This window comes from Anas platyrhynchos, chromosome 35 (genome assembly GCF_047663525.1).
Source record: "Anas platyrhynchos isolate ZD024472 breed Pekin duck chromosome 35, IASCAAS_PekinDuck_T2T, whole genome shotgun sequence".
NCBI classification, from domain to species: Eukaryota; Metazoa; Chordata; class Aves; order Anseriformes; family Anatidae; genus Anas; species Anas platyrhynchos.
The window spans coordinates 4,782,753-4,805,548 of record NC_092623.1 but is presented as its reverse complement, the minus strand read 5'-3'; the positions used below and the strand labels follow the sequence as shown (position 1 = coordinate 4,805,548).

Here is a 22,796-nt window from a genome sequence, read left to right as displayed (position 1 = left end):
TGGGAGTTGGGAATTCAGCCTTGGGATCAGAACTGGGACGTTGTTGGGATAGGAAATGATCAGTGGGATGGGAAGTGATGATGGGGATAGGAACTCATTGGGATGGGATAAATGGGTTTTATTTTTATTGCATTAAATCCACTTTATTGACTGTGTTGTACAGTATGGCGTTGTTTTCTTACTATAAAATTATGATGATTATTATTTAATCTTATTAATTAAACAATTTTTATACGTTATTATATTATAAATTATAAATATTAATATTGATTATATTGTTTTTATTCCTTTTCTACCCTATTAAACTCTCTTTATCCCAGTGCACTGCTTTGGACTTTAGTTTTCCTTCCGAGTCGTTGTGGATTCACTCCGGATGGGGGGACATTAGCGAACGCCTGTGTGCTTCAGATCCAAGGTCACCTTTGCCCTCAACTCAAGATACATGTTTGCATCTATTGTCGTGAAACAATGTTAACAACATCAACAAAAAAGTTCCCTACTTGCTAGCAGCATCCCTACGTTTGCTGGGGTCTGCTCTGTGCATTTTGAAGACCGTTCCATGCTATTCAGCCCCTTCAGGAGGAAATGGATGGTTCTAGGAAAATGCGTCTTGACCTGATGCAAAGCTGTGACTCAGCACCCTGCAGCCCCCGCAACCCCTGGCATTTTACCTGCAGCCCCTCCAACAACTCTGATGTTCCCTGCATCGACTTCAACCACTGCGCTGGGACCTGAGGCCCCTCAAACCCGTGTCACTCGCCCTGCAGCCCCTCCAGCCCCTGGCATGTTCCCTGCAGCACCTCGAGCCCCTGGCATGTTCCCTGCAGCCACTCCAAGCCTGGCACAGGCCCTACAGCTGGCTGCGGGGACTATCCAGAAATCTGCTCCAGAAATACAGTGATGGCAAGGAGCCCTCCACTTCATGCTTCCTTTTTATTCTAGCTGGAAGCATTCAGAGTTGTCAACGGAATTGGTTTGGAGGAGTAGGAAAGACAGAATTGCTGGGTTTCTGCTTTCTCCCAGAAACTATCAGACCACAACATGACAGTTGTCTTTCTTTTACGTAATTTTACACCTGGATCTTTCTCACTTTTATGAGTGTGGGGTATTCCTTCTTTCTCCCTTTACCTTCCTCCCTCCCTCCATTCCTTCCTTCCTTCCTTCCTTCCTTCCTTCCTTCCTTCCTTCCTTCCTTCCTTCCTTCCTTCCTTCCTTCCTTCCTTCCTTCCTTCCCTCCTTTCGTTCTGTCTGTCTGTCTCTCTGTCTCTCTTTCTCTCTTTCTGTCCAGCACTGATTTTATGGCTACGTGTGCATATCCACAGTGTACAGTTTTTCTCCGTTCCGTTTCTTCCCTGAGTCTTGCCCCTCTTCCCTGCAACTGAACAGCATTTGCCTTGATCAAGGAAGTGGCAACATGCGGCTTACACAGTAAACTGCTGAAATTACAGCTATAACCATGGAGCACAGCTGCCGATCAACACAAGACCACCAATCGCTCACATTTCTAAACTGCTCGTCACAATTCTTCCGTATGTAGGCTGTGATGCTGCTCATTTCTTAAGCACCCATCCATTTCTTCTCTTCCCAGACCCTCAAGGTGTCCTGGTCAAACCACCTCCCTTCCTCTTGCCCCATCTGGCTCTCCCACCTTCCTTTTCCCTCAAGGCTCAACTTTTTTTTTTTTTTTTTTTCCAGCATAGGTGCTCCATAGAAGCTGCTGCTGCCCACCTCCGAGTTGACTAGGGCTGAACTACTGAAAAAGAAAAGAAAATCTATAAATAAAAGTGAGAGATGGTGAATACCCAACCATCTCTTAAAAGCAGGATTTTAAGAGAATAAGTAATTGATAAATGGAGTTAAGATCGGAGGGAAAAAAAATCCACTGTTGCAATCAATAGAGTTAAGAAGTTTTTCAAGTACATTAGGAACAAAAATTAGAGTAATGACACAGATCTGATACGGGATGGGTATTGCTTCAGTGAGAAATGATGGAAAAAAACACAACACAACACATGTGTATGTGTTGTTGGGTATTTGTAAAAAAAAAAAAGAAACAAAAAACAGGTTAATGAAAACTGCATGCTCAATTAGATGATTTTTTTGTTGTCATTGGTATGGAATTGTGGGCTTTACAACACAATATGTGTTATATATATATATTATATATGTTTTATATATGTTTTATATATGTTTTAATAAAATAAGGAAATGATATTTTTTTTCTACGTTTGTGGTTTCCAAACTGTAGTTAATAAACATTAAACAAGATGCAATAGGATCTCGTTAACTCTTTTGTTTGAAAAAACAGTGGCCCTGATCGAGAGGTGCAAGTGAGAGGAGACAATATTCAGTATTTCTCTATGTTGTCATTTATTGGTGAAGATGAAAGTCTGCAGTTCATGTTCATGACACTAGCATGACAACATGACCACAAGGGGGACTGTCTGATAGTGAAAAGGAACTTCAGCATGGATTAAAAATCTTTGCCTTTCTTTATTCTGAACTGTTTTTCTTATGGCTGCTAGAGAGAGATTCTCTGCCTTAGAAATAAAACTGCCCAGGCTGTTCTGATAAACCTGTAGGGTTAAGGCACTTCTACCAAAACAGATTTCAAAAGGCAAGAAGTCAAAAAGCAACAATTCAGTAATCTGTGTACGCTTCTATATTAAGTTTTAAGATCACCTGGTTTATATTTAGTTCACACAAATTAACCAAACATAGCAGCATACAACCTAAGAAAAGCTTAAGAAATTTATTAGATGCACAGATAAAGTGCTGTAACAGAGAAACTTGTGTAAATCTATTCTAAAATAAATAAGGTACAGTTAAACCACCTTTGACTCGTTTTAACTCGGAAAGAAATAACCTAAGTTTTAATCATTTGAATTTTAAGGTCAAGGTGAAATATACCATAACTATAACAGTGGTTGTGATCTGTATCAACTATTTGAGGCTCCTGTTCCTCTTGAGGTCTCCCAGAAACAGGAAGGCTATTGCAAAATGTGTCCATTAGACATAGTTCCTTTTACAGAAACATTTTTGTAATAAAGTCTGGTTGCTCAAATACATGTTAAAATATTTAACAAGGAAACAATTTTCTCCTGATCCAGTCAATCTTTTAAACAAGACAATGTATTTTTCCTATGACGCAGCCCACAGGAGGGAACAGAAGTAAACATCCTCCTGAACTGAAGACTGTTTTGCTTGAAGAACTAAACTATTGCATTATTATATGAGAGCAAGAAATATCCATTTGGGTTATCCCTTTCTCCAAACATGGTGCCCAGTGATACATGTATTTTTGCCTTAATCTCAAAGGCCCGTTTGTCTCCAGGTAAGGTACGTTAAAAAGAGATTCCCTTTAAGCATCTTATCACAAGATCTCTTACTGCCTTTCCATCCGGGGAAGCTTGTGTGTTAAACTGCCCTTGGAGTTTTGGATGCTACTAGATTTCTGTGCTCTGTTATCCATAATTTCAGGCACTTCGGGGCTAACATGGCTGTTTAAGTCAATGCAATAATATTACCAATATATTCAACACTCAGAAGAGTCACCACAGTTTCCTTCACACACTCAGGATTTCAAATTCTTCTTCCAATTCAAATAGCTTGTCAGTAGATTCAATGAGTTCTGTAAAAAAAGATAAAGAAAAAAATGCTTCTAAAGACATGCCTGATTTTGTTCACTTAAAAAAAAACTTTGAAAGACGCATTCCAGAAAAGTACTTTGTAAGAGTGAAAAAAAAAATCTGTGCTAGCAATTGTATGGCTTGTTTGGATACATGCCTGCTATATATTGCTTGACACTCACAAAGGATAGTTATTCTACCTGTGATTATTCTTTTATTTGCTAACGAGGAACATAACATTGCACAATTAGGCTTTTAATCGGTGCCTTACCTGCTCCTGTGGTTGTCACTTCTGGTTTTGTTGGAGGTATGAAAGGAGGCCAGTGTGGCGGGTGCTTCTGGACCAGCTCAAACATCCGTAGACTCTGCTGCTTTAGAATCTCCTGAGGACAGAATGCTTTCATTTTAAAAGCTGGCTCGGGAGACGCTTCAAACACAAAACGTGTCTGCTTAATTGAAAGTGTTTTTTAATTACGCATGTCCATCAGGAAAAAAAAGTCTTTATACAGACATACTGTGAAATCCAAGCACCATGGTCTCTGTAATACATCCCTAGTTAAAACACATCTGGAAGACAGATCTCTTGAACTGTACTACAAATTATCAGTCTTATCATCTTTTGATATCAGCTTTGATATCTGCAAACCTGTAATTTTGTTTACAGGTAGCAAGCACACTAGGAATGTACAATATTTTCTGCTTTTTAAAAGAAAGTTGCTTGCATAGAACTCTCCTCAAGTTTTCTGTTGATCAATAGCACAAAAGACAGATCTATCAGCTCCTCCAAAGGGGAAAAAAAAAAAAAAAAACGCATCAGATTTTGAAGGACAGGTTTTGGTCAGGAAAAAAGGTGTTCCTGAAGCCAAACGCTATTCCTCTTCAAAGAGAAGTTACCTTCTGTCCTGTATTTCAGTTATTTACAAACTGTTTTCCTTAGATGATTTTTTTTTTTTTAAATAAATGCCCTTAGAGGTTGATGGTACTTTACATTCAGACGTCTGGTGCTTAGCTTAACAGCTGCATGCAGAAACATCCTCAAGTCTGTTTCCTGTGGCAGCCAGCACCTTCTGTTCTCCCTAGATCAGCAGGAGCTAGAGGCCTGCAGCGCTTACAGAATCAGATCTTTAAGATAGCAGGGACTAACAGTCATAATTAGAACACGCAATCTATTATGTCAAACAATAAAAAAGGATCAGGAAGCAAATCATTGATACATCACTACAATATGGCAGTTAAACCTGAGTCATTTAGTGAGAATTAGAAGTTAAAAGCAAGTGTCACCCAGTAACACCTTCAAGTGTGGATGTTTACACCCATTTTCCAACTGGCAGGGTTTGTGGCTGGTAAAGTGCTGAACAATTTCCAATTAGCAATTCAGTAGTATTGCCTTACCCTGATGCTTTAATGCATTCTTCTCCATGGCTCATACAATTTGTATACAAAGGAAAATGCAAAGGAAAATTTTACAAAAAACAGACAATAAAAACCAGACTTTATAAAGAACAAATCGAGATGCTAAGTTCCCACTCTTACCTTTTGTACAAGACTACACCGGTTATCAAAATCACATTCTTCTTTGCAAAAGAAGCCCTTAGGGGAAAAAACAAACACACAGAGTTTTACCTTTGCAGATGGTAGGTATGTGGTACCAGCAGGTAAGGTGGTTTGACCTCTGATACAGTAATGCCCTGTACGATCAGTAGATATAAGACTCCAAATATGTGGCAGCTCTAGGGAGAGAACCCAAGGGGAGAACAAGGCCCTGCAAACCCCTAACGAAATAGTCAAGCAAAAAATAGCAGCAGCTCCTGTGTGCTCCTCCATGGAGCGCCACCCAGTTCCTACAGTCCAGGTATCAGCAGAAGCTGAAAACTTGTAGATGATGGACCACCTAAGGAACATTTCCATTCTGGTATCTATACTGAAAATATTTGCTCTTCATTATGATTTTGTCTGTCTCGTTGCATCATGCCACATTTTGCACAGTTACGTAGTAAAGTATTAAAACAAAACAAAACAAAAAAACTTTCTAAAAAGCAGCAGTATTAAAAAACAGGTATATGAATGAATGACAGATACCGGTATCTTTACAGATTGTTTAAAGCTTTAGAAACACATCCCACTGGTGACAACTGCCAATCACCCAATCACAGGATACTGGCATGGGATCAGATCCAATTTTTTCAAATACCACAGTACCCCCATGACATTTTGGGTGAATTACAAATAATACATTTGTATTTGTAATTTGGGGTGAAATACAATAATTCCACTTAAACATTTTCAACTTATGATATAAAGTAAGTTTAAGTAACTTGTCTAGAGGTGACCAAACATAAAGTAGTGATAGAATAAAACACGTAAACCTGTTTCAGTTCCTTGCTCTGACCATTATAATGCCTCTTGAAAGAAGTAAAAGCTGCTCAGTAAAGAAAACAAAGCGAGCTCCTACAGTACAGACAGCTCCCCACTTGCCCTAAGATTCTCCATGTAGTTATGTACAAACTACTATGTGTTGATCACAGAAGACAGCTTTGTGATCTTGGTTCTGTTCAAGGAGATGCATTGCTGCCCTTACCAATGTAGAGAGACATTACTTTGAGATAAAGTACATGCATTCAAGATTTCCTGACACTTACTAAAGCTACTGAAGGGTCCAAATTCATGATCTTCATTCTATGTGGGGCTTCCTGGCAGTGGAAACTCTCATCGTCAACCGTGCCATTTTCTTCTGAATCTACAAAGCTTTGAGTGGTGTGAGGGTCCAGATAGATCAGCTCATTGCCTGGATGGATAAAAGCCGTATGTTAAAAATAAGCAAGTGACATTAATAAGCACTTGGTCCAGAACTGTAAAATAGAAATTAGATTGCCATTGCAGTCAGTATAATCTAGACTTTCCAGCTAGGGATTCTTTAAGAGAATCAGAAGGTTTAGACACAGCGTTTCACACAGGGTATTTAGTATAACTTCCTATTGTCACCTATTACTGTAATTTTTTGGTTGGTTATGTTCTATCTTTGTCACATACTTTTATTTTTCCATGTGAGATCCAGTACTTTTTTTTTTTTTTTTAAATCTCAAGTGTTGTAAACACTAACATTTGACAGATTAAAAGGTACAGGATGTTCACAGATGCAATCTGTAATCCCATTAGGCATTCATTCGGAAATTGGAACAAAAAAGCCTAACTAAAACAGGTTAGGTTTTACAAAAGGACAAAATAGGGTTGCAAAATTTTGGCCCAAAGTGGGGTGAAATCTGAAGGAACGCATTTAAAATTAATTAGAGCAATACTTAATAACAGAAGGTATGCAAAAGGTGAAAAAGATACTGCTATCAGAAACAGTTTTGAAATACAAGAAAATAAAAGTGACATTTGACCAATACACTTGTCAAATGCTATCAGCTATTCTCAGTATGTTGCTCTTGTTGATGTCATCACTTATTTTTACACCTAGCTTTGCTGTTAACTTTCTGCTCCTGTTAAGGATCATCTCATACTGTTTCTAAACTCTTTTAGATATGCTTCTTCATTTATTTTATTCTATTCTCATCTTTCTTTACTTCTAGAGGTTCACGCTTAGACCCCTTACTATTTCCCCTTCAAAAAATGTTCTCTTTTGATCATCTGCACATTTGGAATAAGTTTCTTTTTTCCTTACCTAAAAATCCTATGAAATAAAAGGCATTATTTGGTTTCCCTCCTAATGCTCCCAAAGACTGTGGCATCTTAAAGCATTCCTAGGAGTTCAAAAGGAATAAAGGAAATTGTCATTCATTTCTTTACTGACATCACAGATACCCAAACTTATTTGACAGTAACGAGCAATGAATTGAAAGAAAACCTTACTTTAAATGCATCAATATATACGGGATTTATGTGATTTATCCCTAGTCGTGGAGGTATAATAAGCAAGAGGGCTTTCCAGCCTGTGCAGAGTCCTCCTGCCTTCTTGCTTCGGCCAAGAGCACTTCTGTGCAAATGTGCACTGCTGTGGGACGCGCTGCTGCTCTGAGGAGGGGACCAGCACATTTTTTCTGCGGGAATAAAACTAGAAATCAGTCAACGCACAGAGGAACACAAAGCAGATCTTCCTCTCAGTAGTGAATTAAGCTAGTTTGCCAGGGATCTTTATAGGGCACCCAAGACAAAACGAGCCGGGCATGGCAATTACAGCTATTTAGTAGAAGTAATTCTAGCAGACAGTATGTGCTGGCACGTCCAAGTGAGACGTTAGATCAATGATTGGGGGATGACAATTTAAGACTGCAGTGACATGTCCTATTAATGTTATTAATAGTGTCAAGCTTTGCCTATAAAACGCCAGAGAAATGAAATGGCAGCAATGATGACAGTAGAAATTCTTCAAGGAGCTCTTCACATCCAGTGATGTGAGCACGAAGTTGGCATCAGGGATCAAAAAAACACAACTGAGTTTGTATGTCCTTCTTCCCTCTTCTTACCCTTGCAAGACAAAGCCATGGCCCCCCAAGTATTTGTTCATGTTTAGATACATGCTGGCAAATGGAGTCAAATCAGAAACTGTTACCAGAAAACTGATGAGGTGTCACTTCCTGATGTCTTCAATGACCACCGTATTGCCCATAGATACATAAACTGCTAATGAATTCCATTCATCAAATAAAGCAAGCTTCCTAGAAAACATTAAGGTACTAATTAATATAAACTAGTTGGATCAAAAGGGTAGCTTTACACTCAGAACCATTTATTTATTTTTTTTTCTTAAGAAAAAACATCCTTTCTGCATTTTTTAAAGTCTCCATGTAAGAAAAAGAAAACTTTAAACATTAAATGTTTAATATCTTTAGAAAAATAGGTACTGAGTGGTACCAGGAAAAACATATGCGCTGCACCATGTGCAAACTGTTTTGTCTTACTGCTAAGTGCAGTGACAGTAACAGTTCAACTACATCAAGTTTATTACTTTTTATTGCACTCGACAGTCTCTGCACTGGGTTCTTGCCCAATTGTGTCTTTTCTCATCTGGAAAAGAAAAAAATTCCTATGCCAGTTTTGCAGATTACTTTTTGCTTAAGAAATTCCACTGAATTCAGTGGAATTACTTCTGCCTGAGCCTGCGTGCACAGCAGAAATGGGGCGTTAAAAGCTAAATCAGCTAAGGGTTTGGGGCACCAAAACTTCAGTGGGAGACAGCAGCACACAGTTTTATGTCCACTTCTGCAAAATCCAAACCTTTGGGGAAGGGAGCTACACTCTTAAGCTGCACTGGCAGAATTAGCTGTTTCAAATAAGCCAGAAAGAAATGGGGGTGAGCGTTTCACCATGAAAAACTTGGCCATGAAAGATCTGGAGTCCAGGGCATGCTTCAGCTCCCCTCCCTCTTCAGATCATGTGCCTGTTCCAGGGTGTCAAAGACTTGCTGCTGAGCTCGCAGGACCTGTAGCCTAGCCCCTGCCTGAGGTAAGACACCTCCACGTACCCCTGGAGAACTGAGCAGCCTCAGTTCCTTTCAGTGTGGCTCCCAGACTATGAGGAGCTGCCCATCTTTATCCAGTAGCCTTGCTGGCAGAACTGCTGCTCAGAAAGGGAGGAATTGCAGCTCAGTTCCCTCCTCAGCCGAGATGGCTTCTCTCTGATGTTTCACACCACCACTCCGACCTACACGGTGGCACTCTCGACCTGCCAGAGCTGTGCCACTGTGCAGAAAGGAATATACATCTGTGGTGTGACTGGTGAGGGCATGCAGACGGCATAGCAGGAGACTTTCCTGCAGTTTCTTCTCCTCAGGCTCTTCCTTTATTAAAATTTAGAGGTCACCCATTCCCAACTCAGTACCTGCACACCGAGCTGTGGCATGACATTCCATGCTGCACTTGTAAATAGATGGCAAGTACATTCCTGACTGTGGGACAGGGGGAGATGCAGCCTTCAAAACTCTGCCTGGGCCTTCTCTTGGCTGCCCCAGGGGAGTACGTTCTGAATGAGACTGGTATGATCTCACTTACTTTAGTACTTGAGCAACTGTATTTGGTCCAAACCATTCTCCAATTGACTTCCCCTCTCCAACACCCACCTGTGCTGTTTTCACAGTGAAAAAAAGACACACGTACACAAAATCAAAGAAAAATGAGACCATAAAGAATGTGGGAACAATATACAGTAAATACTGTGACTGTCAAACATTCTAGAGTAACTGCAATCTGTAGTTAGCAATAACAATTATTTTCTCAATCTATGCTCTTTTCAAAACTTAGGGAGTGCCAGTTTCTTTAATAAACAAAAGGCTTCTAAACTACAATGAGAATTACAAGTTAACAAATGTTAGTGCCCTTTATTACAAATTACAGCAATAAGCTACAAGACTGTCTATTCTAACATTACTGACTCTGGTACCCAAGGCTTACAGAGTTTATCAAGAGCTACATTCTAGTACATGGCTTTATTTAGGTCTCAGGGAATGTTTCTGTACTACTAGTCTTTGCGCCCATCTGCATACCTTTTTATTTTTGTATAAGCATACACCTTGTCTTCACATCCACTTTTTAAAATTATGAATTAACATACTGCAAATTAGTGATTCAACACAGTAGAAATTTCAGTGGAAAAAACCTGAAAGTTTATGTTTGTTCTTACCCATCTGGTGGATTGAATAACAGCAAGCCTTCCTGTCGAGAAAGCATCGTAGGATTCTGTGATATTCTTCTGGTTGTTTTTTGTGTTTTTCCCATTGCCAATCTGAAAGGAAAAATTGATATAGAATAAAAAATGGTGACGTTTTCATTACACTGATCAAATGTCTAGACAGCAGAAAGCTTTATAATGAGATGTTAAAAGACATTTCAATTCATCTCGAATATTTACATTTTGTGTAGAGCTCCTAGAATTCCAAGCTTGTTATTTATCATCAAGCTGCCCTTTATCATCATAGGCTAGATTGTCAAAACAGGGAAAATAAAACAAAACAAAAACATCAACTGCAAACATATTCTGACGGATCATGCTGCGTGTTGATAGCCATTCCAGTATCTCTGAGCTTCCAAGATTATTTAAAAGTACAGGCTGTGTTTAGACCTTGTTGGATTTCTAAGCACCCATTAAATAACAACATAAGATCCATACAGAAAGTCCAAACACTCCACTGGCAGCATCCTGGGATGTGACATGCATGCTTAAGAGCTTGCACCAGGGGGGTTTGGACCTCGTGCTGCTGACAAGTGAGTAGTGAAGAGAAGGGTAAGAGCACTGTCCCACGGTGGCAGGTTTTCCCTTGGCCTCAACTTGGGTGTTACACTAAAAGGTTTATAAAATAATGGCGACAGGATTCCCCATTTCTTCTCCTTCTATGCCTATTTCTCTGCTTCAGGCTGGGATGATTTCACCCAGCTGAATATGAATTGATTCATTAGGAACTGTTACCAGGGCATCAAAGAAAGTCTCACTAATAAATTCAGGGTTTGTGCTTTTAATGGAGTACTTACGAAGAAGCGTCTGCAGACAATACCGAAGTTCCCTCAGGACCAGCACTCACCTCTCCCTAAGTGTCTGCAGATCAGTGCTTGGGCCAGCATCATCTGCCCGCATCGCAGCATACATCCCCAGCCAGCGTCCGACGAAGGACCCGTGCCTCCTGTTAGGAAAGTTCATCACAATCAGTGCAGGCTTTCAACTGGGTGCAGCACCACAGAGGACATTTCAGAGTGCTAGAAAACAGATAGGGCTGCTGAAGCCTCCATGAACTGTCCTACAGATAAAAGGCACACAGCAAGACTTTGGTTCCATGCTGTTGGTCTAATTCTAATCTCTGCATTGCACAAATAAACAAAATTCATTTATTCCTTGTGGAGCTGACTTACTCTTTTCATTCTTCAAGCAGCATTCACAAACCATTTACTGCATGCTATACAACATGATCACCTGTTTACATACAGACCTAAATAAACACTGATTTTAATAATCTTCATGTTTGCATAAACAGATAAAATGATGCTCAAAATGCGCTAATACTCTAGAAATATTTTACCAGCCTACGAGGCCATCACTTATCTTGCTATTTAATTTAGAACAATGCAGCAAATCTGCAGTATACTCACCACTAGGCAAAAGCTTTCTTCTATACGTAAACCACGTTAAACCACAGTAAACCACACGTAAACACACCTTGGCTTATTGTCTGACTTTGGCTTATGGTGCGTCTGTTGCTGTGTCCAGCACAGTGCAGCCCCTAAATTGCTACCAAAACCTTGCCACAAACCTCAATCCCCCTGTTAAAAGAGACCCTCTTGTTTGTTGCCCTTCTTTCGACACTCTCTAACAGGTTTATGTCTTTTTCTTATACTGTGGAGCCCAAAACTGCACTCAGTACTCAGTACATGGAATACCAACAGAGACTGCCTGGCATTTTCTCTTCTCTGCAGAAGCTCTGTTGCTAACACTGTCCAGAAATCACCACTGTCACAGACAGTAGTAGCATTCCCTCCTCCCACAGTTTGTTCTTCCCCCCAAGACTTAGACACCACCCAGAAAAAGAAGAATAATAATACTAATAAAATAAAATAAAATAAAATAAAATAAAATAAAATAAAATAAAATAAAATAAAATAAAATAAAATAAAATAAAATAAAATAAAATAAAATAGTCAAAAGCCATCAGGAAGGCAGTGGTGCAGACTGTGGAGAGCCTGGGTTCAAATCCTTCTTCTGTGAGGCTCTGAACCTATATCCCACCACAATCTCTCTGCTAATGTATGGCAGGGAAAGGAGGAAGAAAGAACATATCTCCTGCACTTTCCATTTATTGTTGACTGACAATTCTGTAGAGTTATAAAGCCTCAATCAGTGAGATACAGGGTTCTTCTCACACTGTCTCACTGTGCCCTAAGCGGAACAGCTCTCATTTAATAGATGCTTCACCACAAAATCATGAGTCATCTGCAGTTTTGAACTTTTCTGGGATCAAGTCCCTTCAGATGGTTGAGGAATCTGCTCCAGCACCTATGTAAACTGGTGCTCTACTAAGCTAGTGAGTGAACAAGAGAGAAATCCTCTGCTAGATGACTTGACAAATTGGGTCTGAAAATAGTGTTGAGGCAGAATAGTCCACGATTTTTGCCTTGGGTGCACAGAGGGATTGGGTGTTGTAGACTTCTTTTATTCTTCATTAAGATAAACATTTTCAAAAATGTGCTTGTTCAACCTTGCTCCCACTGTGTGCATGGGAGGGAGATAACTGAAAGTGGGGAGCGTTGCTTGGATCCTGCAAGTGGCTGAGGTCCAGTGGGGTTGGAGGCTTTCTTCCTCCTTTTGGAAATGCAAAGCAACCCTGCACCTCCCCTGCACTTGCAGAAGGATCGTGACAGCCCAAAGCACAGCGGCTTTGTAATTGCTGCATACACTTCGATCGGATTTACGTGGCAAGGGTTTGGTAGCAGGGGCCTGCAGGGATGGCGTCTGTGAGAACAGTCCAGACAACAGCCAGCTCCAGATAGCTCCAAAAGGGCCCCGGCGCTTGCCAGAGCTGAGCCAATAAGCGATGTTGTTTGCACCTCTGGGAGAGCAGATGTAAGCAGGGGGAAATACTGCTGCACAACAGAAGCTGGAAGAGCAAGGAGTGAGAAGCAGCCCTGCAGCCCCCAAGGTGAGTGCAGCAGGAGGCAGGAGGTGCTCCAGGCTCACAGCAGCAGTTCCCCTGCGGGCTGTGCAGGGAGAGGCCCCTGGTGGAGCAGGCTGTCCCCCTGCACCCATGGGTCCCCCATGGAGCAGATCTCCACGCTGCTGCCCCCCTGTGGGTGGAGGAGCCCCCGGTGGAGCAGGTGGCTGTGGCCTGGAGGAGGCTGCGGCCTGTGGAGAGCCCCCGCAGGAGCAGGCCCCGGGCCGCAGCTGCAGCCATGGAGAGGAGCCCCCGCAGGAGCAGGGGGGCTGGGGGGAGCTGCCGCCCAGCCGTGGGGGACCCGTGCTGGAGCAGTTTGCTCCTGGGGGATGGATGGATGGATGGATGGAGCCCGTGGGACGGAGCCGTGTGGGAGCAGTGCTTGAGGAGCTGCTGCCTGTGGGCAGCCCGTGTGGGATCAGCTGGGGAAGGGCGGCATCCCATGGGAGGGACCCCACGGGGAGCAGGGGCAGGGAGGGACCCTGAGGGTCACTCTGCTGAGTCTGCTTTGCCCGTCACGATACTTGTTGAGCCATCGCCCTGTCCTTATCTCAGCCCTGGAGCCCTTTGCATCGTATTTTCTCCCCCTTTCCCTTTGAGGAGGGGGAGTGAGAGAGCGGCCGTGGTGGAACTCGGCTGCCCACCCGCTTTGAACCACCGCAGTTGCAAAGTCCTGGGAAAGATTTCTTTCAAGAAATTAAACAAGGTGTTTAACAAAGAAATGCAGAGTTTCCTTTTGAAGGCTTCCTGGAGAATTGGGCTTCTTTCCTATTCCCAGCTCAGAGGAAGGGAATTGTTGATTTCACCTTCTTTTTTCTGACATGGAAATCAAAGGTGAACTGCTCTACAAGGACGGGCAACGTCTCAGAATCAAGCTCTTTTGCTCTGTAGTCCTTTCTCAAGGAAAAGATTGATCACCCACCTTCCACAGATGTAGGGGAGCAGAGAATAATTTGGGAACTACTCTAATTCAAGTCAGTTTGGGCATAGTGGTACTTCCCTAGCTGTTTCTGAGACAGACGCATTAGCAACAGAGAGTGTTGTGCCGTCACTGGGAGGCGCCTGCGGTGATGACTTCAGAAACAGAACTGAATTGTGTCACCACAGCACTTTGGCAACAGCTGCCTCTGTGCACGTTTAGCTGGGAGGCACAGAGAAGGGTGCTGGATGCGATGAAACCACGTGAGGATTTGTGGATCTCCCCTTGAGGTGCACAGAGAGGGACCATGCCCTTCTGTAAGTGTTTTGATGCTTGGCTGCGGAAAAAAATGTGGTTTTGTTGTGAATGCTTCATTGTAGTATTCTGTAGTTTGTGTCAAGTCCTTACAGAAGCCTCAAGGTTGGTACTTTGCTCAATGATGGAGCTGCACAGAGTGAGAACAGACCCAATGTACGGGTGAGGGCCTCTGCACGTTCTCTTCTTCCTACAGACGATCAACAAATAAGGGGAGACAGAGAAGAGTGTGCTGTGGTCCTCCCATAGACCGCAAGTACTAAAGCATAAACAAGAGGCTTAAGAGTCCCCCTGTCATGTTAAAATTCAGGCAGCAATGGACTTCCTCACACGGGCTGGCCTGTCGACTAGTGTCTCAGGCTGTGGCGTATGAAGATGCACTCCATCTGCTTTCAGGGTAGCAATGGCAGTGGGCAAGCTGCCTGACCTTAACATTTGTCATTTCATTTCTCACCTGAGTTTTGGTGGTTCTCCACGATTCATTCTTGGTCTAGAGAAAAAAAAAAAAAAAAAAAAAAGTGAATTTGGATCAAAATAAAAGGATAAAAGGATTTCCTTTCCATTAATTACATGTTCTTACCTTTGTAACAGATTTGGTTATTGACTTAGAAGGCAAATATCTGGCCAGACTGCAAGACTTGTGCTCGCAGCGTGGGACAGCTCTCGTAAAGGTGATTCAGGGCAGTTTCTGGAAAACAAGACATCAGATCTCCCAAACAGCTTTCTTTGTGCTAATGTAGGAAGGGTGAGTAAGTGTAAAGGTAAGAGCCCAGATACCGTAAGAAGCAGAAAGTGTGAAGGAAACTTCCTTCTGGCTGATACAGCTCCATATCTAGTTGTCAAGTATGAAGAGAGCAGTGCTAAGTTTCTTGGGGAGAGGTAAAAAACAAGAGACTGGGAGATTGTAAAAGGAAAAAGTGGGATTCCCTATTTCAGGAAATCCTAGGAACTGGAAATAGAGATTGGAAGAGTGCTTTAAGCCAAGACAGACATGTTTTAAAACTAAAACCTAGGAGTTGAATGAACCAAGAAATGAATCCCTTTTGATTATGCAGTTGCGTCCAGTGTTTCTCTGTAGAGAAACTATTTCTTTCTCCAGAAACTCATCTGAGCCTCTGTTCAGATGCTTTCAGTTAGAGATAGTTTAGATTAACAATGTTGGTTCTGAGTCCTTGATATTACATTTGACTATTCATAACCATCACAAAGGACAGATTATTTTTTACCATAATCCTTTAAGAAACTGTAGGGAAACCTGTCATTTCCAAGGGAAACAGAGAATAAATTGGGACCTCTCCCAGAAGCAAGGGAGCATCACATATCTGGCATGTCAGTGAGCAACAGACACATATTTTTTGTGGTCGAAGATAGACTGCTTAAGTAGCTTTGCATGCTATTTGAGCACAGTATCAGCCTACTAAATGTAGCACTGCTTATCAGAGAGGGAGTTTTGAGTGACCCCCATGCAAGTTGTATCAGTGTTCACCTGCTCATGACAGGCAGTGGTGCCATGGGCTCCCAGTGCCTCCCCACGATGTCCCAGCCTACCCCAAACCAGAGCCCCTACATCTCTTCCAGAAACTGCAGAAAGTTCTTTGTAAATTCCTGTGAAACTTTCTTCTTCTCTTGTGAACAAATCATTTTTAATTAATGTACAGTATCAAAAGCTGCAGGACTTCATAAATTAATGCAAATCTTGTGTTTGTACAGTAGTATGAGTAGGCATATTACAGAGAACCAGCCTGAAAAAAAAAAAAAAAAAAAAAAGAAGAAGAATCTCATGGTTTGAGTTCAGTGCACAGATGTCTACTCAGTAATGGATTTCTGGCAATCAAATATTTTCTTTAATGTTATAAGACAGCTTGGTGGTATTTGATCATGATTACCCAAAGCATCCCACCGTGTTTTGGGGTGTAATTGGATGGAAAAGTATTCTACTAATTTATTCTATAAAGCAATTGTCCCATGAAGTAAATACTTCTGTTTATGAGATGCAGCTCATTGTCAAGGTTTCATTTCATAAGTATTTGTGCAGTCTAGATCTTCTACCCTTAATACTTAACCCTGTATCTATTTTCTCTACCCTTGCTGGAAAAGTATGGGTGAATCTGGCTGCCAGAAGTACATAAAATCAACAGAGGAAGGTCAATTTCTCTGGCGATATGTCTAGAGAGGTCCAGTTAACCTGTGTTATAGAGATACTGCTTATACAGAACCAGAGATTCATTGAACCGCCTATGCACCTATAACAAAGTTAAAAGCCCCTCATTTGAATTGTTCTCCTGCTGCCTTCTTTTCTTTTCTTTTTTTTTTTTTTTTTTTAAAGGAAGCTGAGAAATAGCAGCTCAGACAAAACACACAAATCTGAACTACCTAAATTATGTCGTTGGGATACTGCTACTGAAAGCACATCCCAAAACACCAACTTGCGCTCAGGTCTTGGCTTTGGTCACTCCATGCAAATGTGCTGAATTTCCTCCACCCTCAAGGGGTGTAAAACCAAAGCCCCAGATCTACAAGTCAGGCTGTGCATCACCTCCCTGGCTAGGGCTGCTGAAAGCATCTGGACATGGGAGAGAGAGAAATGCACTCTCTTGCTGAAATTCAGAGAACATTGCTTGCCTGGAGCCTGTGAAGAACCTCCACATGTGTGTTCGGACTGACCACTGCTGGCACTGTTGGGCTGACCACTGCTGACGTTCTTGGACTGACCACTGTTGATATTGTTGCACTGACCTCTGCTGGAGTTGTTGCACTGCCCACTGCTGCCTAAGGACATTCTGAGAAGGGCCTATCCCTGGCCACGTACCTTCATGCCAGTGGTACATCATCTCATGATGTACCCCAAGAAGTCCCAGAAGGCTCAGCAGCTGTCCTGCTTTTGGGGAATGTGAGAGGTGCAGGTTAAGACTGCTGAGGACTGACCAGTGTCTGGGCAAAGGCTCTCACCTGGTTGACTGAGTGCAGTAGGTGACTCCATCTTCAGTTTGGTCAGGGGTAAGGACAGGGACAGGTCCTTTGCTATTTGCAGCTGGAGCCAGGCTGAGATCCTACCTCCACCTCAGATGGCTAGTGGTTGTACCTGGAGCCTTGTTCCTCTAAATAGATGCTGGTAGAAAATTGTGACATGTCAAGAGAACAATGAGTGGAGGAACTATCGTGTCTGTTTTCTGCTTCAGAAACATTTCTCCCTGTTTTCCATGGAAAACTCTGATCCTGCCTTATGCAGAGAGCAGAAGCATGCCTGGCTTTTTGTTCCATTTCTATGCAAGTTTCCAGAGTCAGAAGGACAAACCCAAAAAGAAAATCTGACAACTTCTCTGTATTAGAACAAGAAACAGAGGGCAGAGAGGGCAGAGTCAAGCTATGGATGCCTCTCGAATGCTACAGAAACCTGATTCAGACCAGAGGAAGCACACAGCACCTTACAGGATCAAGATCACCACAAAGGTGAGATGCTACAGCCAAGACATCAGCCTGGTTTAGCTTCTCCTTTAGAAGTCTGTGAGGAGAAGGAAATAAAGTATTTGTATAAGTGCAGGTGGAAAGGGACCTCTGGAAGTCTTCAGTCCACGCTGACTCGCAGAGCAGGGCAATCTCCAATATCTGATCAGATCAGCTGTGGCTTTGTCTAGCTGATCCCAAACACCTATGAGGACAGACTATTCCTCCCAGAGTGAGCTGTTTCAAGTCTGTGCTACACTGAAGATTTTCTATATTAAAAAGAGACAAGACACAGGGGAGAAATATTGGTGCACAGAGGCTTTCCAAATGCTGATTAAATCAGTAGATGAAATAATTTGCCAGATCCTGCTGTTGCTTATCTGTTGCCAGATGTTCCCCATAGCTGTGAAACTGGAAGCTCATCTGCTACTCTTCCAGCATGCCCTAGTCAAACCTTACCCAAGCCTTCAGTATATGCAGTTCATCTGGTGTTTGGTGCTGCACAAATCTAGCATTGAGGGCATATCAGTTTTCTCATCTGCAGTTCTCCATCAGAGAAAATGCAGCAAGTGATGGCTTCCTAATCACAGCCTGAGACAAAGGGACTCATTAAGTATTAGAAGTCCCAGATTTAATTATTCTGATTTCTCTGCACCGTTTTTTATTCTTCATAATATTGTCATTTATATTTATGAGATTACGGAGAGATTTAATGTGTTATAAACTTTCTAAATCCCCCGAGTAAAAAAAAAAAAAAAAAAAGCTTTTAAACAAAAGCCAAGTTGAGAGGTTGAGAGGAGGCAGGAAAGAAGAGTGAGTACTGTTGAGCAGGGACATGTGGAAAAGCAAAATAATTCAATCTTTATTGCAATTTGGGAATATATTTCAGTGAACCTTGTCCATACACGGGATGGGGTCAGCCTATAGGAAGCCAATAGTTCCTCAGGAACTTATTCTGACTGTTCAAAGAGGGCCTGTACATAAGGACTAGTGTTTGGGTTTCCACACAGGGATCAGTGCAGCTGGCAGCTCCCCCACGGAACAGCCTTTTCCCACCATTGGTACTGGCTCTGCTTTGCACCTTGTGGTGGATGGTGGGGCACCATGGTCATTCTTCACCTCTGTGACTTCCCGCACCCAGCAGAGCAGGTCAGCCTGCAGTGACCCACCAAGGGACCTCGTTACATGGCTTTACCCCGGGCCCACCATGGAGAGAAGATATTCAAGGGGATCCACTTGTCTCCATACCCGTTACAGCTCTGCTGTTGGGAGGTTTAGAGGGGGAACAGTGTTTCAACACAGCAGGACACCCCTGACTTACAACTAGAGGACATGGTTCTCTTGGAGAGACTGGGTTTGTCCATGCAAGTTAAACTGCTGGAATTAGTCCCAGCTGCAGAGCAATCTCTCTTGGAAGTAATACTTGGAAAGCCTCAGGTGGTAGCCTCCTGATGTGGCAGCTATTTTTTCAGAGAAACAATGTGCATTCTTACCAACTGCATGATATACAGATTTCACCCCCTGTCTCATTTGCCTTCACAAACTCTTGGACGACTTCTTTACCAGAGCTCTCTGCAAAGAAGACTTCCCAGGTCTGCCATGTGCTGCTTCGCTTCTGCCCCTAAATCTGCCCAGGGATTTGGAACAGAACTATGCTAGCCTAGCAGATGATCGGACACTTTGGGATGGGATAGATGACACATAACTTTTTTTTTTTTTTACTCAAAGTACAGGAACATTTAGGTCCCAGGCTTGATTTTCCCATCTGTAGTTATTCAGGATATCCTACAAAACCATCCAAAGTGTGGCTTTGACCAAAAACATCTCCTGAAATCACAATGCTGGAGATCAAAAGTCATGAGTCAAATCAGCATGAGATTGCCCACCTTCTCTGGGCTGTGTCACAGCACAGCAGCCATGCCTGGGGAGTACAAGGCAGAGGCAGCCCTCCATGCCTTCTGGCAGCTTGAGGACTTGGAACACAGCCATACGAAGGGAGCCAGGGCGCTCTCATTCCCAGGGTAGACTGAGTTGCTTTGAAGACAGGTACTAGACCCGGTGGAAATCCCAGCACTCGCAGAAGTTTTCATGTTGCATCTGTGTCCTGTGGGCATTGATCTTGTTCATCCTTTGCCTTCTGCTGGGGACAGCAGCACTCCTCCCTGCACCTGCTAGCTGCTCAGCCAGCACTCCTTAGTCTGGGCTGAATCAGCCCCTTTATGGCTGTGGCAATATTACGGGCATCTCTACCCGTGCTGCTTCTGGCCTGGCTCTTCTGTCTCCTGCAATGCCTGAAGACTGCAGATCTGTGCTGCCTTGTAAAAATTGCCCAGTTTCTGGCTCAAAGCTTGTGGCAAATAGTACCAACAGTAGCCCTGTTTGAAAGCATGGATCCAGATGGGAGGCAAATGTCCTTTCCAGAGCAGAACTGTGCTTTCTAAACACTGGTGCAGCAACTGCAACCACTTTGTCCACTGCTGAGCCCTCTCACAGAGGCGTCTGTACCAGCTTTTCTCCCTAGCCTTGTTTAATTATTCTCCTTACCTTGAAATAACCACAATATTTGCAGAAATAAAAAGAAAAAAAAAAAAAAAAAGCCTTGCTGATGAAGGTCCGAAAGGAAACACAGAAGAGTGATGCAGAGAAAGCCACTGCTGGGTCCCTTCTTCAAGGGATGTTTAAGGGAGCAATGAGTCTCCATGTGGCCAGGGAACATTCTCCTGTCTCCATCCACACATGAAAAATCCTACTAGCACCTGTAGTACTTTCATATGACATGTGACTTTGCCGAACTGACAGATAGATTTTGCACACACTCAGAGGTGATTTTCAGCCAAAAAAAAAAAAAAAAAAAAAGTTAAGATGCAAGAGCAAGAAAACTGTGTCAATGGTGTTTGGCTGTGGCCCAAGCCCAGTAACACAGCAGGCGTGGGAGCTCCCTTGGATGTTTTTGCTTGACGAACTCCCACTTGAAATGGCTGATGAATTTCAATATTTGGACAGATGGCTGGATTCCCAAATCTGATTCTAAAATACACATTGAATCTCCTCAGAGACTGCAATATCCTCCTTTGCAGGTTGTTATTTGCTTGGAAAAGATATTCTTCCTTTCTTGTTTTGGTGACTATAGTTGGTATCTTCTTCCCACTAGTAACTTCACTAGATCTGCGATCATGTTCTTGCTCAGCGTCTCTCCCCATGATGTTTGGAAGTGTTGTGCTAAGGTTTATTGTGTTTACAATAGATAGATTCCTTCTGCAGTCAAGAAGGGCTCTGGTATTACCAAGGAACAAAGACTTGCCTCCATCTGCAAAGATAGGATGAAAATCATAGAATCACATTATAGTTGGGATGATAAAAGGGAAGTGAGAAAAACAAAACCAAAACATGATAATCTTAATTATAGTCATTTAGCCTTCCTCCAAATCAGTGTCATTCTTCTGAAAATCTTCTGGCATGGTCTAGCCTCTGCTGTACCCTTGCTAAAAGCAAGGCACCCACAGTGGAGAAGACATTCACAGTGGCCTGGGTGAGAGCATAGTGTGGGTCAGAAGAAGAGTCAGCATTAAAAGAGAAATTACTGACATCCAGAAGTCCTCATCTGGCCACTAAGGGAAAAAGGGAAAAAAAAAAAAAAAAAGGAGGAGAAGGAAGTTTGTGACACCAAGTTTAGATCTAACTTAGGGTCAGGAGAGACCTCCATGCTGGTCAAGGGTCCATCTTCACTGTCCAGGTGCTACCAGTCCAGAAAAGACTTCTGTCAATAATCAGGCTAACACTATTTCTGGTTACTTCAGAGAGAAAACAAGGATGCTGAAGTCTCCTTGGTGGTTGGCAACAGTAAAACATCTGCAAAGCCCAGATGGAGGAAGAAAAGGAGAGGATCTCCTGGAAAAGCAGGAAGTCTTCTTAAGTTCGTGCATCACAAAAGGGGCTGGCTCCAAGTGATGAGTCCAGCAGAGGTGACCATGCTCTCCTGATGGGGCTTGACATGGCATAGCCCTGGATCCTACCATGGATGTCAGTGCCACGGTGTCACACATCCCTTGGGACATTGCCAGCATGGAGTATGAGCATTCAAGGCCATAGGCACTGCTCCTTTCTCACAATTTCTGCTTGAGGTGGCAGGCTCCTCACTCAGCTGGGCTGTTCTTGCTTTAGACTTGTCCACGGTTGTGCAAATAGAACTTTTTTTTTTTTTTTTTCCCAGCAACCAGACTAGGTTGTTTTACTGACAGTGATTTATGAAAGGCTCTCTTCTTTGAGGATATGGTGTTAATTAATTGCTTATGGAGTACTTGGGTAAAAAGAATATTTACTTACACAGTACTCACAAACTAAATATTTTGTGCTTTTCACAAACATTTCTAATATGTGTCCACAGAACAATAGATCAGCCAAATGAAGCAGCTGCAGAAGAGACAGATCATACATACTTCTGAAGTAGTCAATTATTTAAATTAATTAATGAGTAATGACTATGCATGCATTTTGCATATAATTTGACTATTACAATGCCAGAGCATTCAGCTGGAGCCGTAGCAGTCTGTTACTACGCCTTCAGCAGAGACAGACTTCACAGCAATCACAGGGGGTGCTGCTTTACAGAAACTTCAAGGTCTCCCTCCTGGTGCTGCTGCCTGCCAGGAGGCCTTGAGAAACTGAAACTGCATCTCTGTGGATTAGCAGAGTCTCCTGTTTAAACTGGTTCCAAGGAAGAAAAATATGTGTAGGTATCTAACAGAGTAGGTAGGCATCTATTGAGATTCATTCTGTAAAAGGCTAGGCACCTAAAGCTAGATTCTTATCTGTATTCAGGTGCCTTCCTCCCACAAAATTGCTAGGGATTATGTGCTTT

General features: G+C 42.5%; 1 protein-coding gene across 1 annotated transcript; it reads right to left on the bottom strand.

Moving 5' to 3' along the window:
• Window positions 1-3,066: 3,066 nt before the first annotated feature.
• On the bottom strand, window positions 3,067-17,273 carry LOC140000921 (cysteine protease ATG4A-like). The gene is made up of 5 exons (XM_072032028.1): window positions 17,159-17,273; window positions 6,269-6,414; window positions 5,163-5,219; window positions 3,901-4,012; window positions 3,067-3,631 (listed from the first exon to the last, which is right to left on the bottom strand). Exons 1-5 carry the CDS (start codon window positions 17,271-17,273, stop codon window positions 3,567-3,569), a joined length of 495 nt encoding a protein of 164 aa, XP_071888129.1. The 3' UTR covers window positions 3,067-3,566.
• Between the last annotated feature and the right edge of the window lie 5,523 nt (window positions 17,274-22,796).

Coding starts and splice junctions, on each gene's coding strand:
- LOC140000921 (XM_072032028.1), bottom strand. CDS start 17,273: ATGTCCTTAGGCAGCAGTGGGCAGTGCAACAACTCCAGCAGAGGTCAG. Junction 4,013..5,162: donor GGTGTAGTCTTGTACAAAAG/GTAAGAGTGGGA, acceptor TTCTGTCCTCAG/GAGATTCTAAAGCAGCAGAG. Junction 3,632..3,900: donor AGTGACAACCACAGGAGCAG/GTAAGGCACCGA, acceptor CTTTTTTTACAG/AACTCATTGAATCTACTGAC.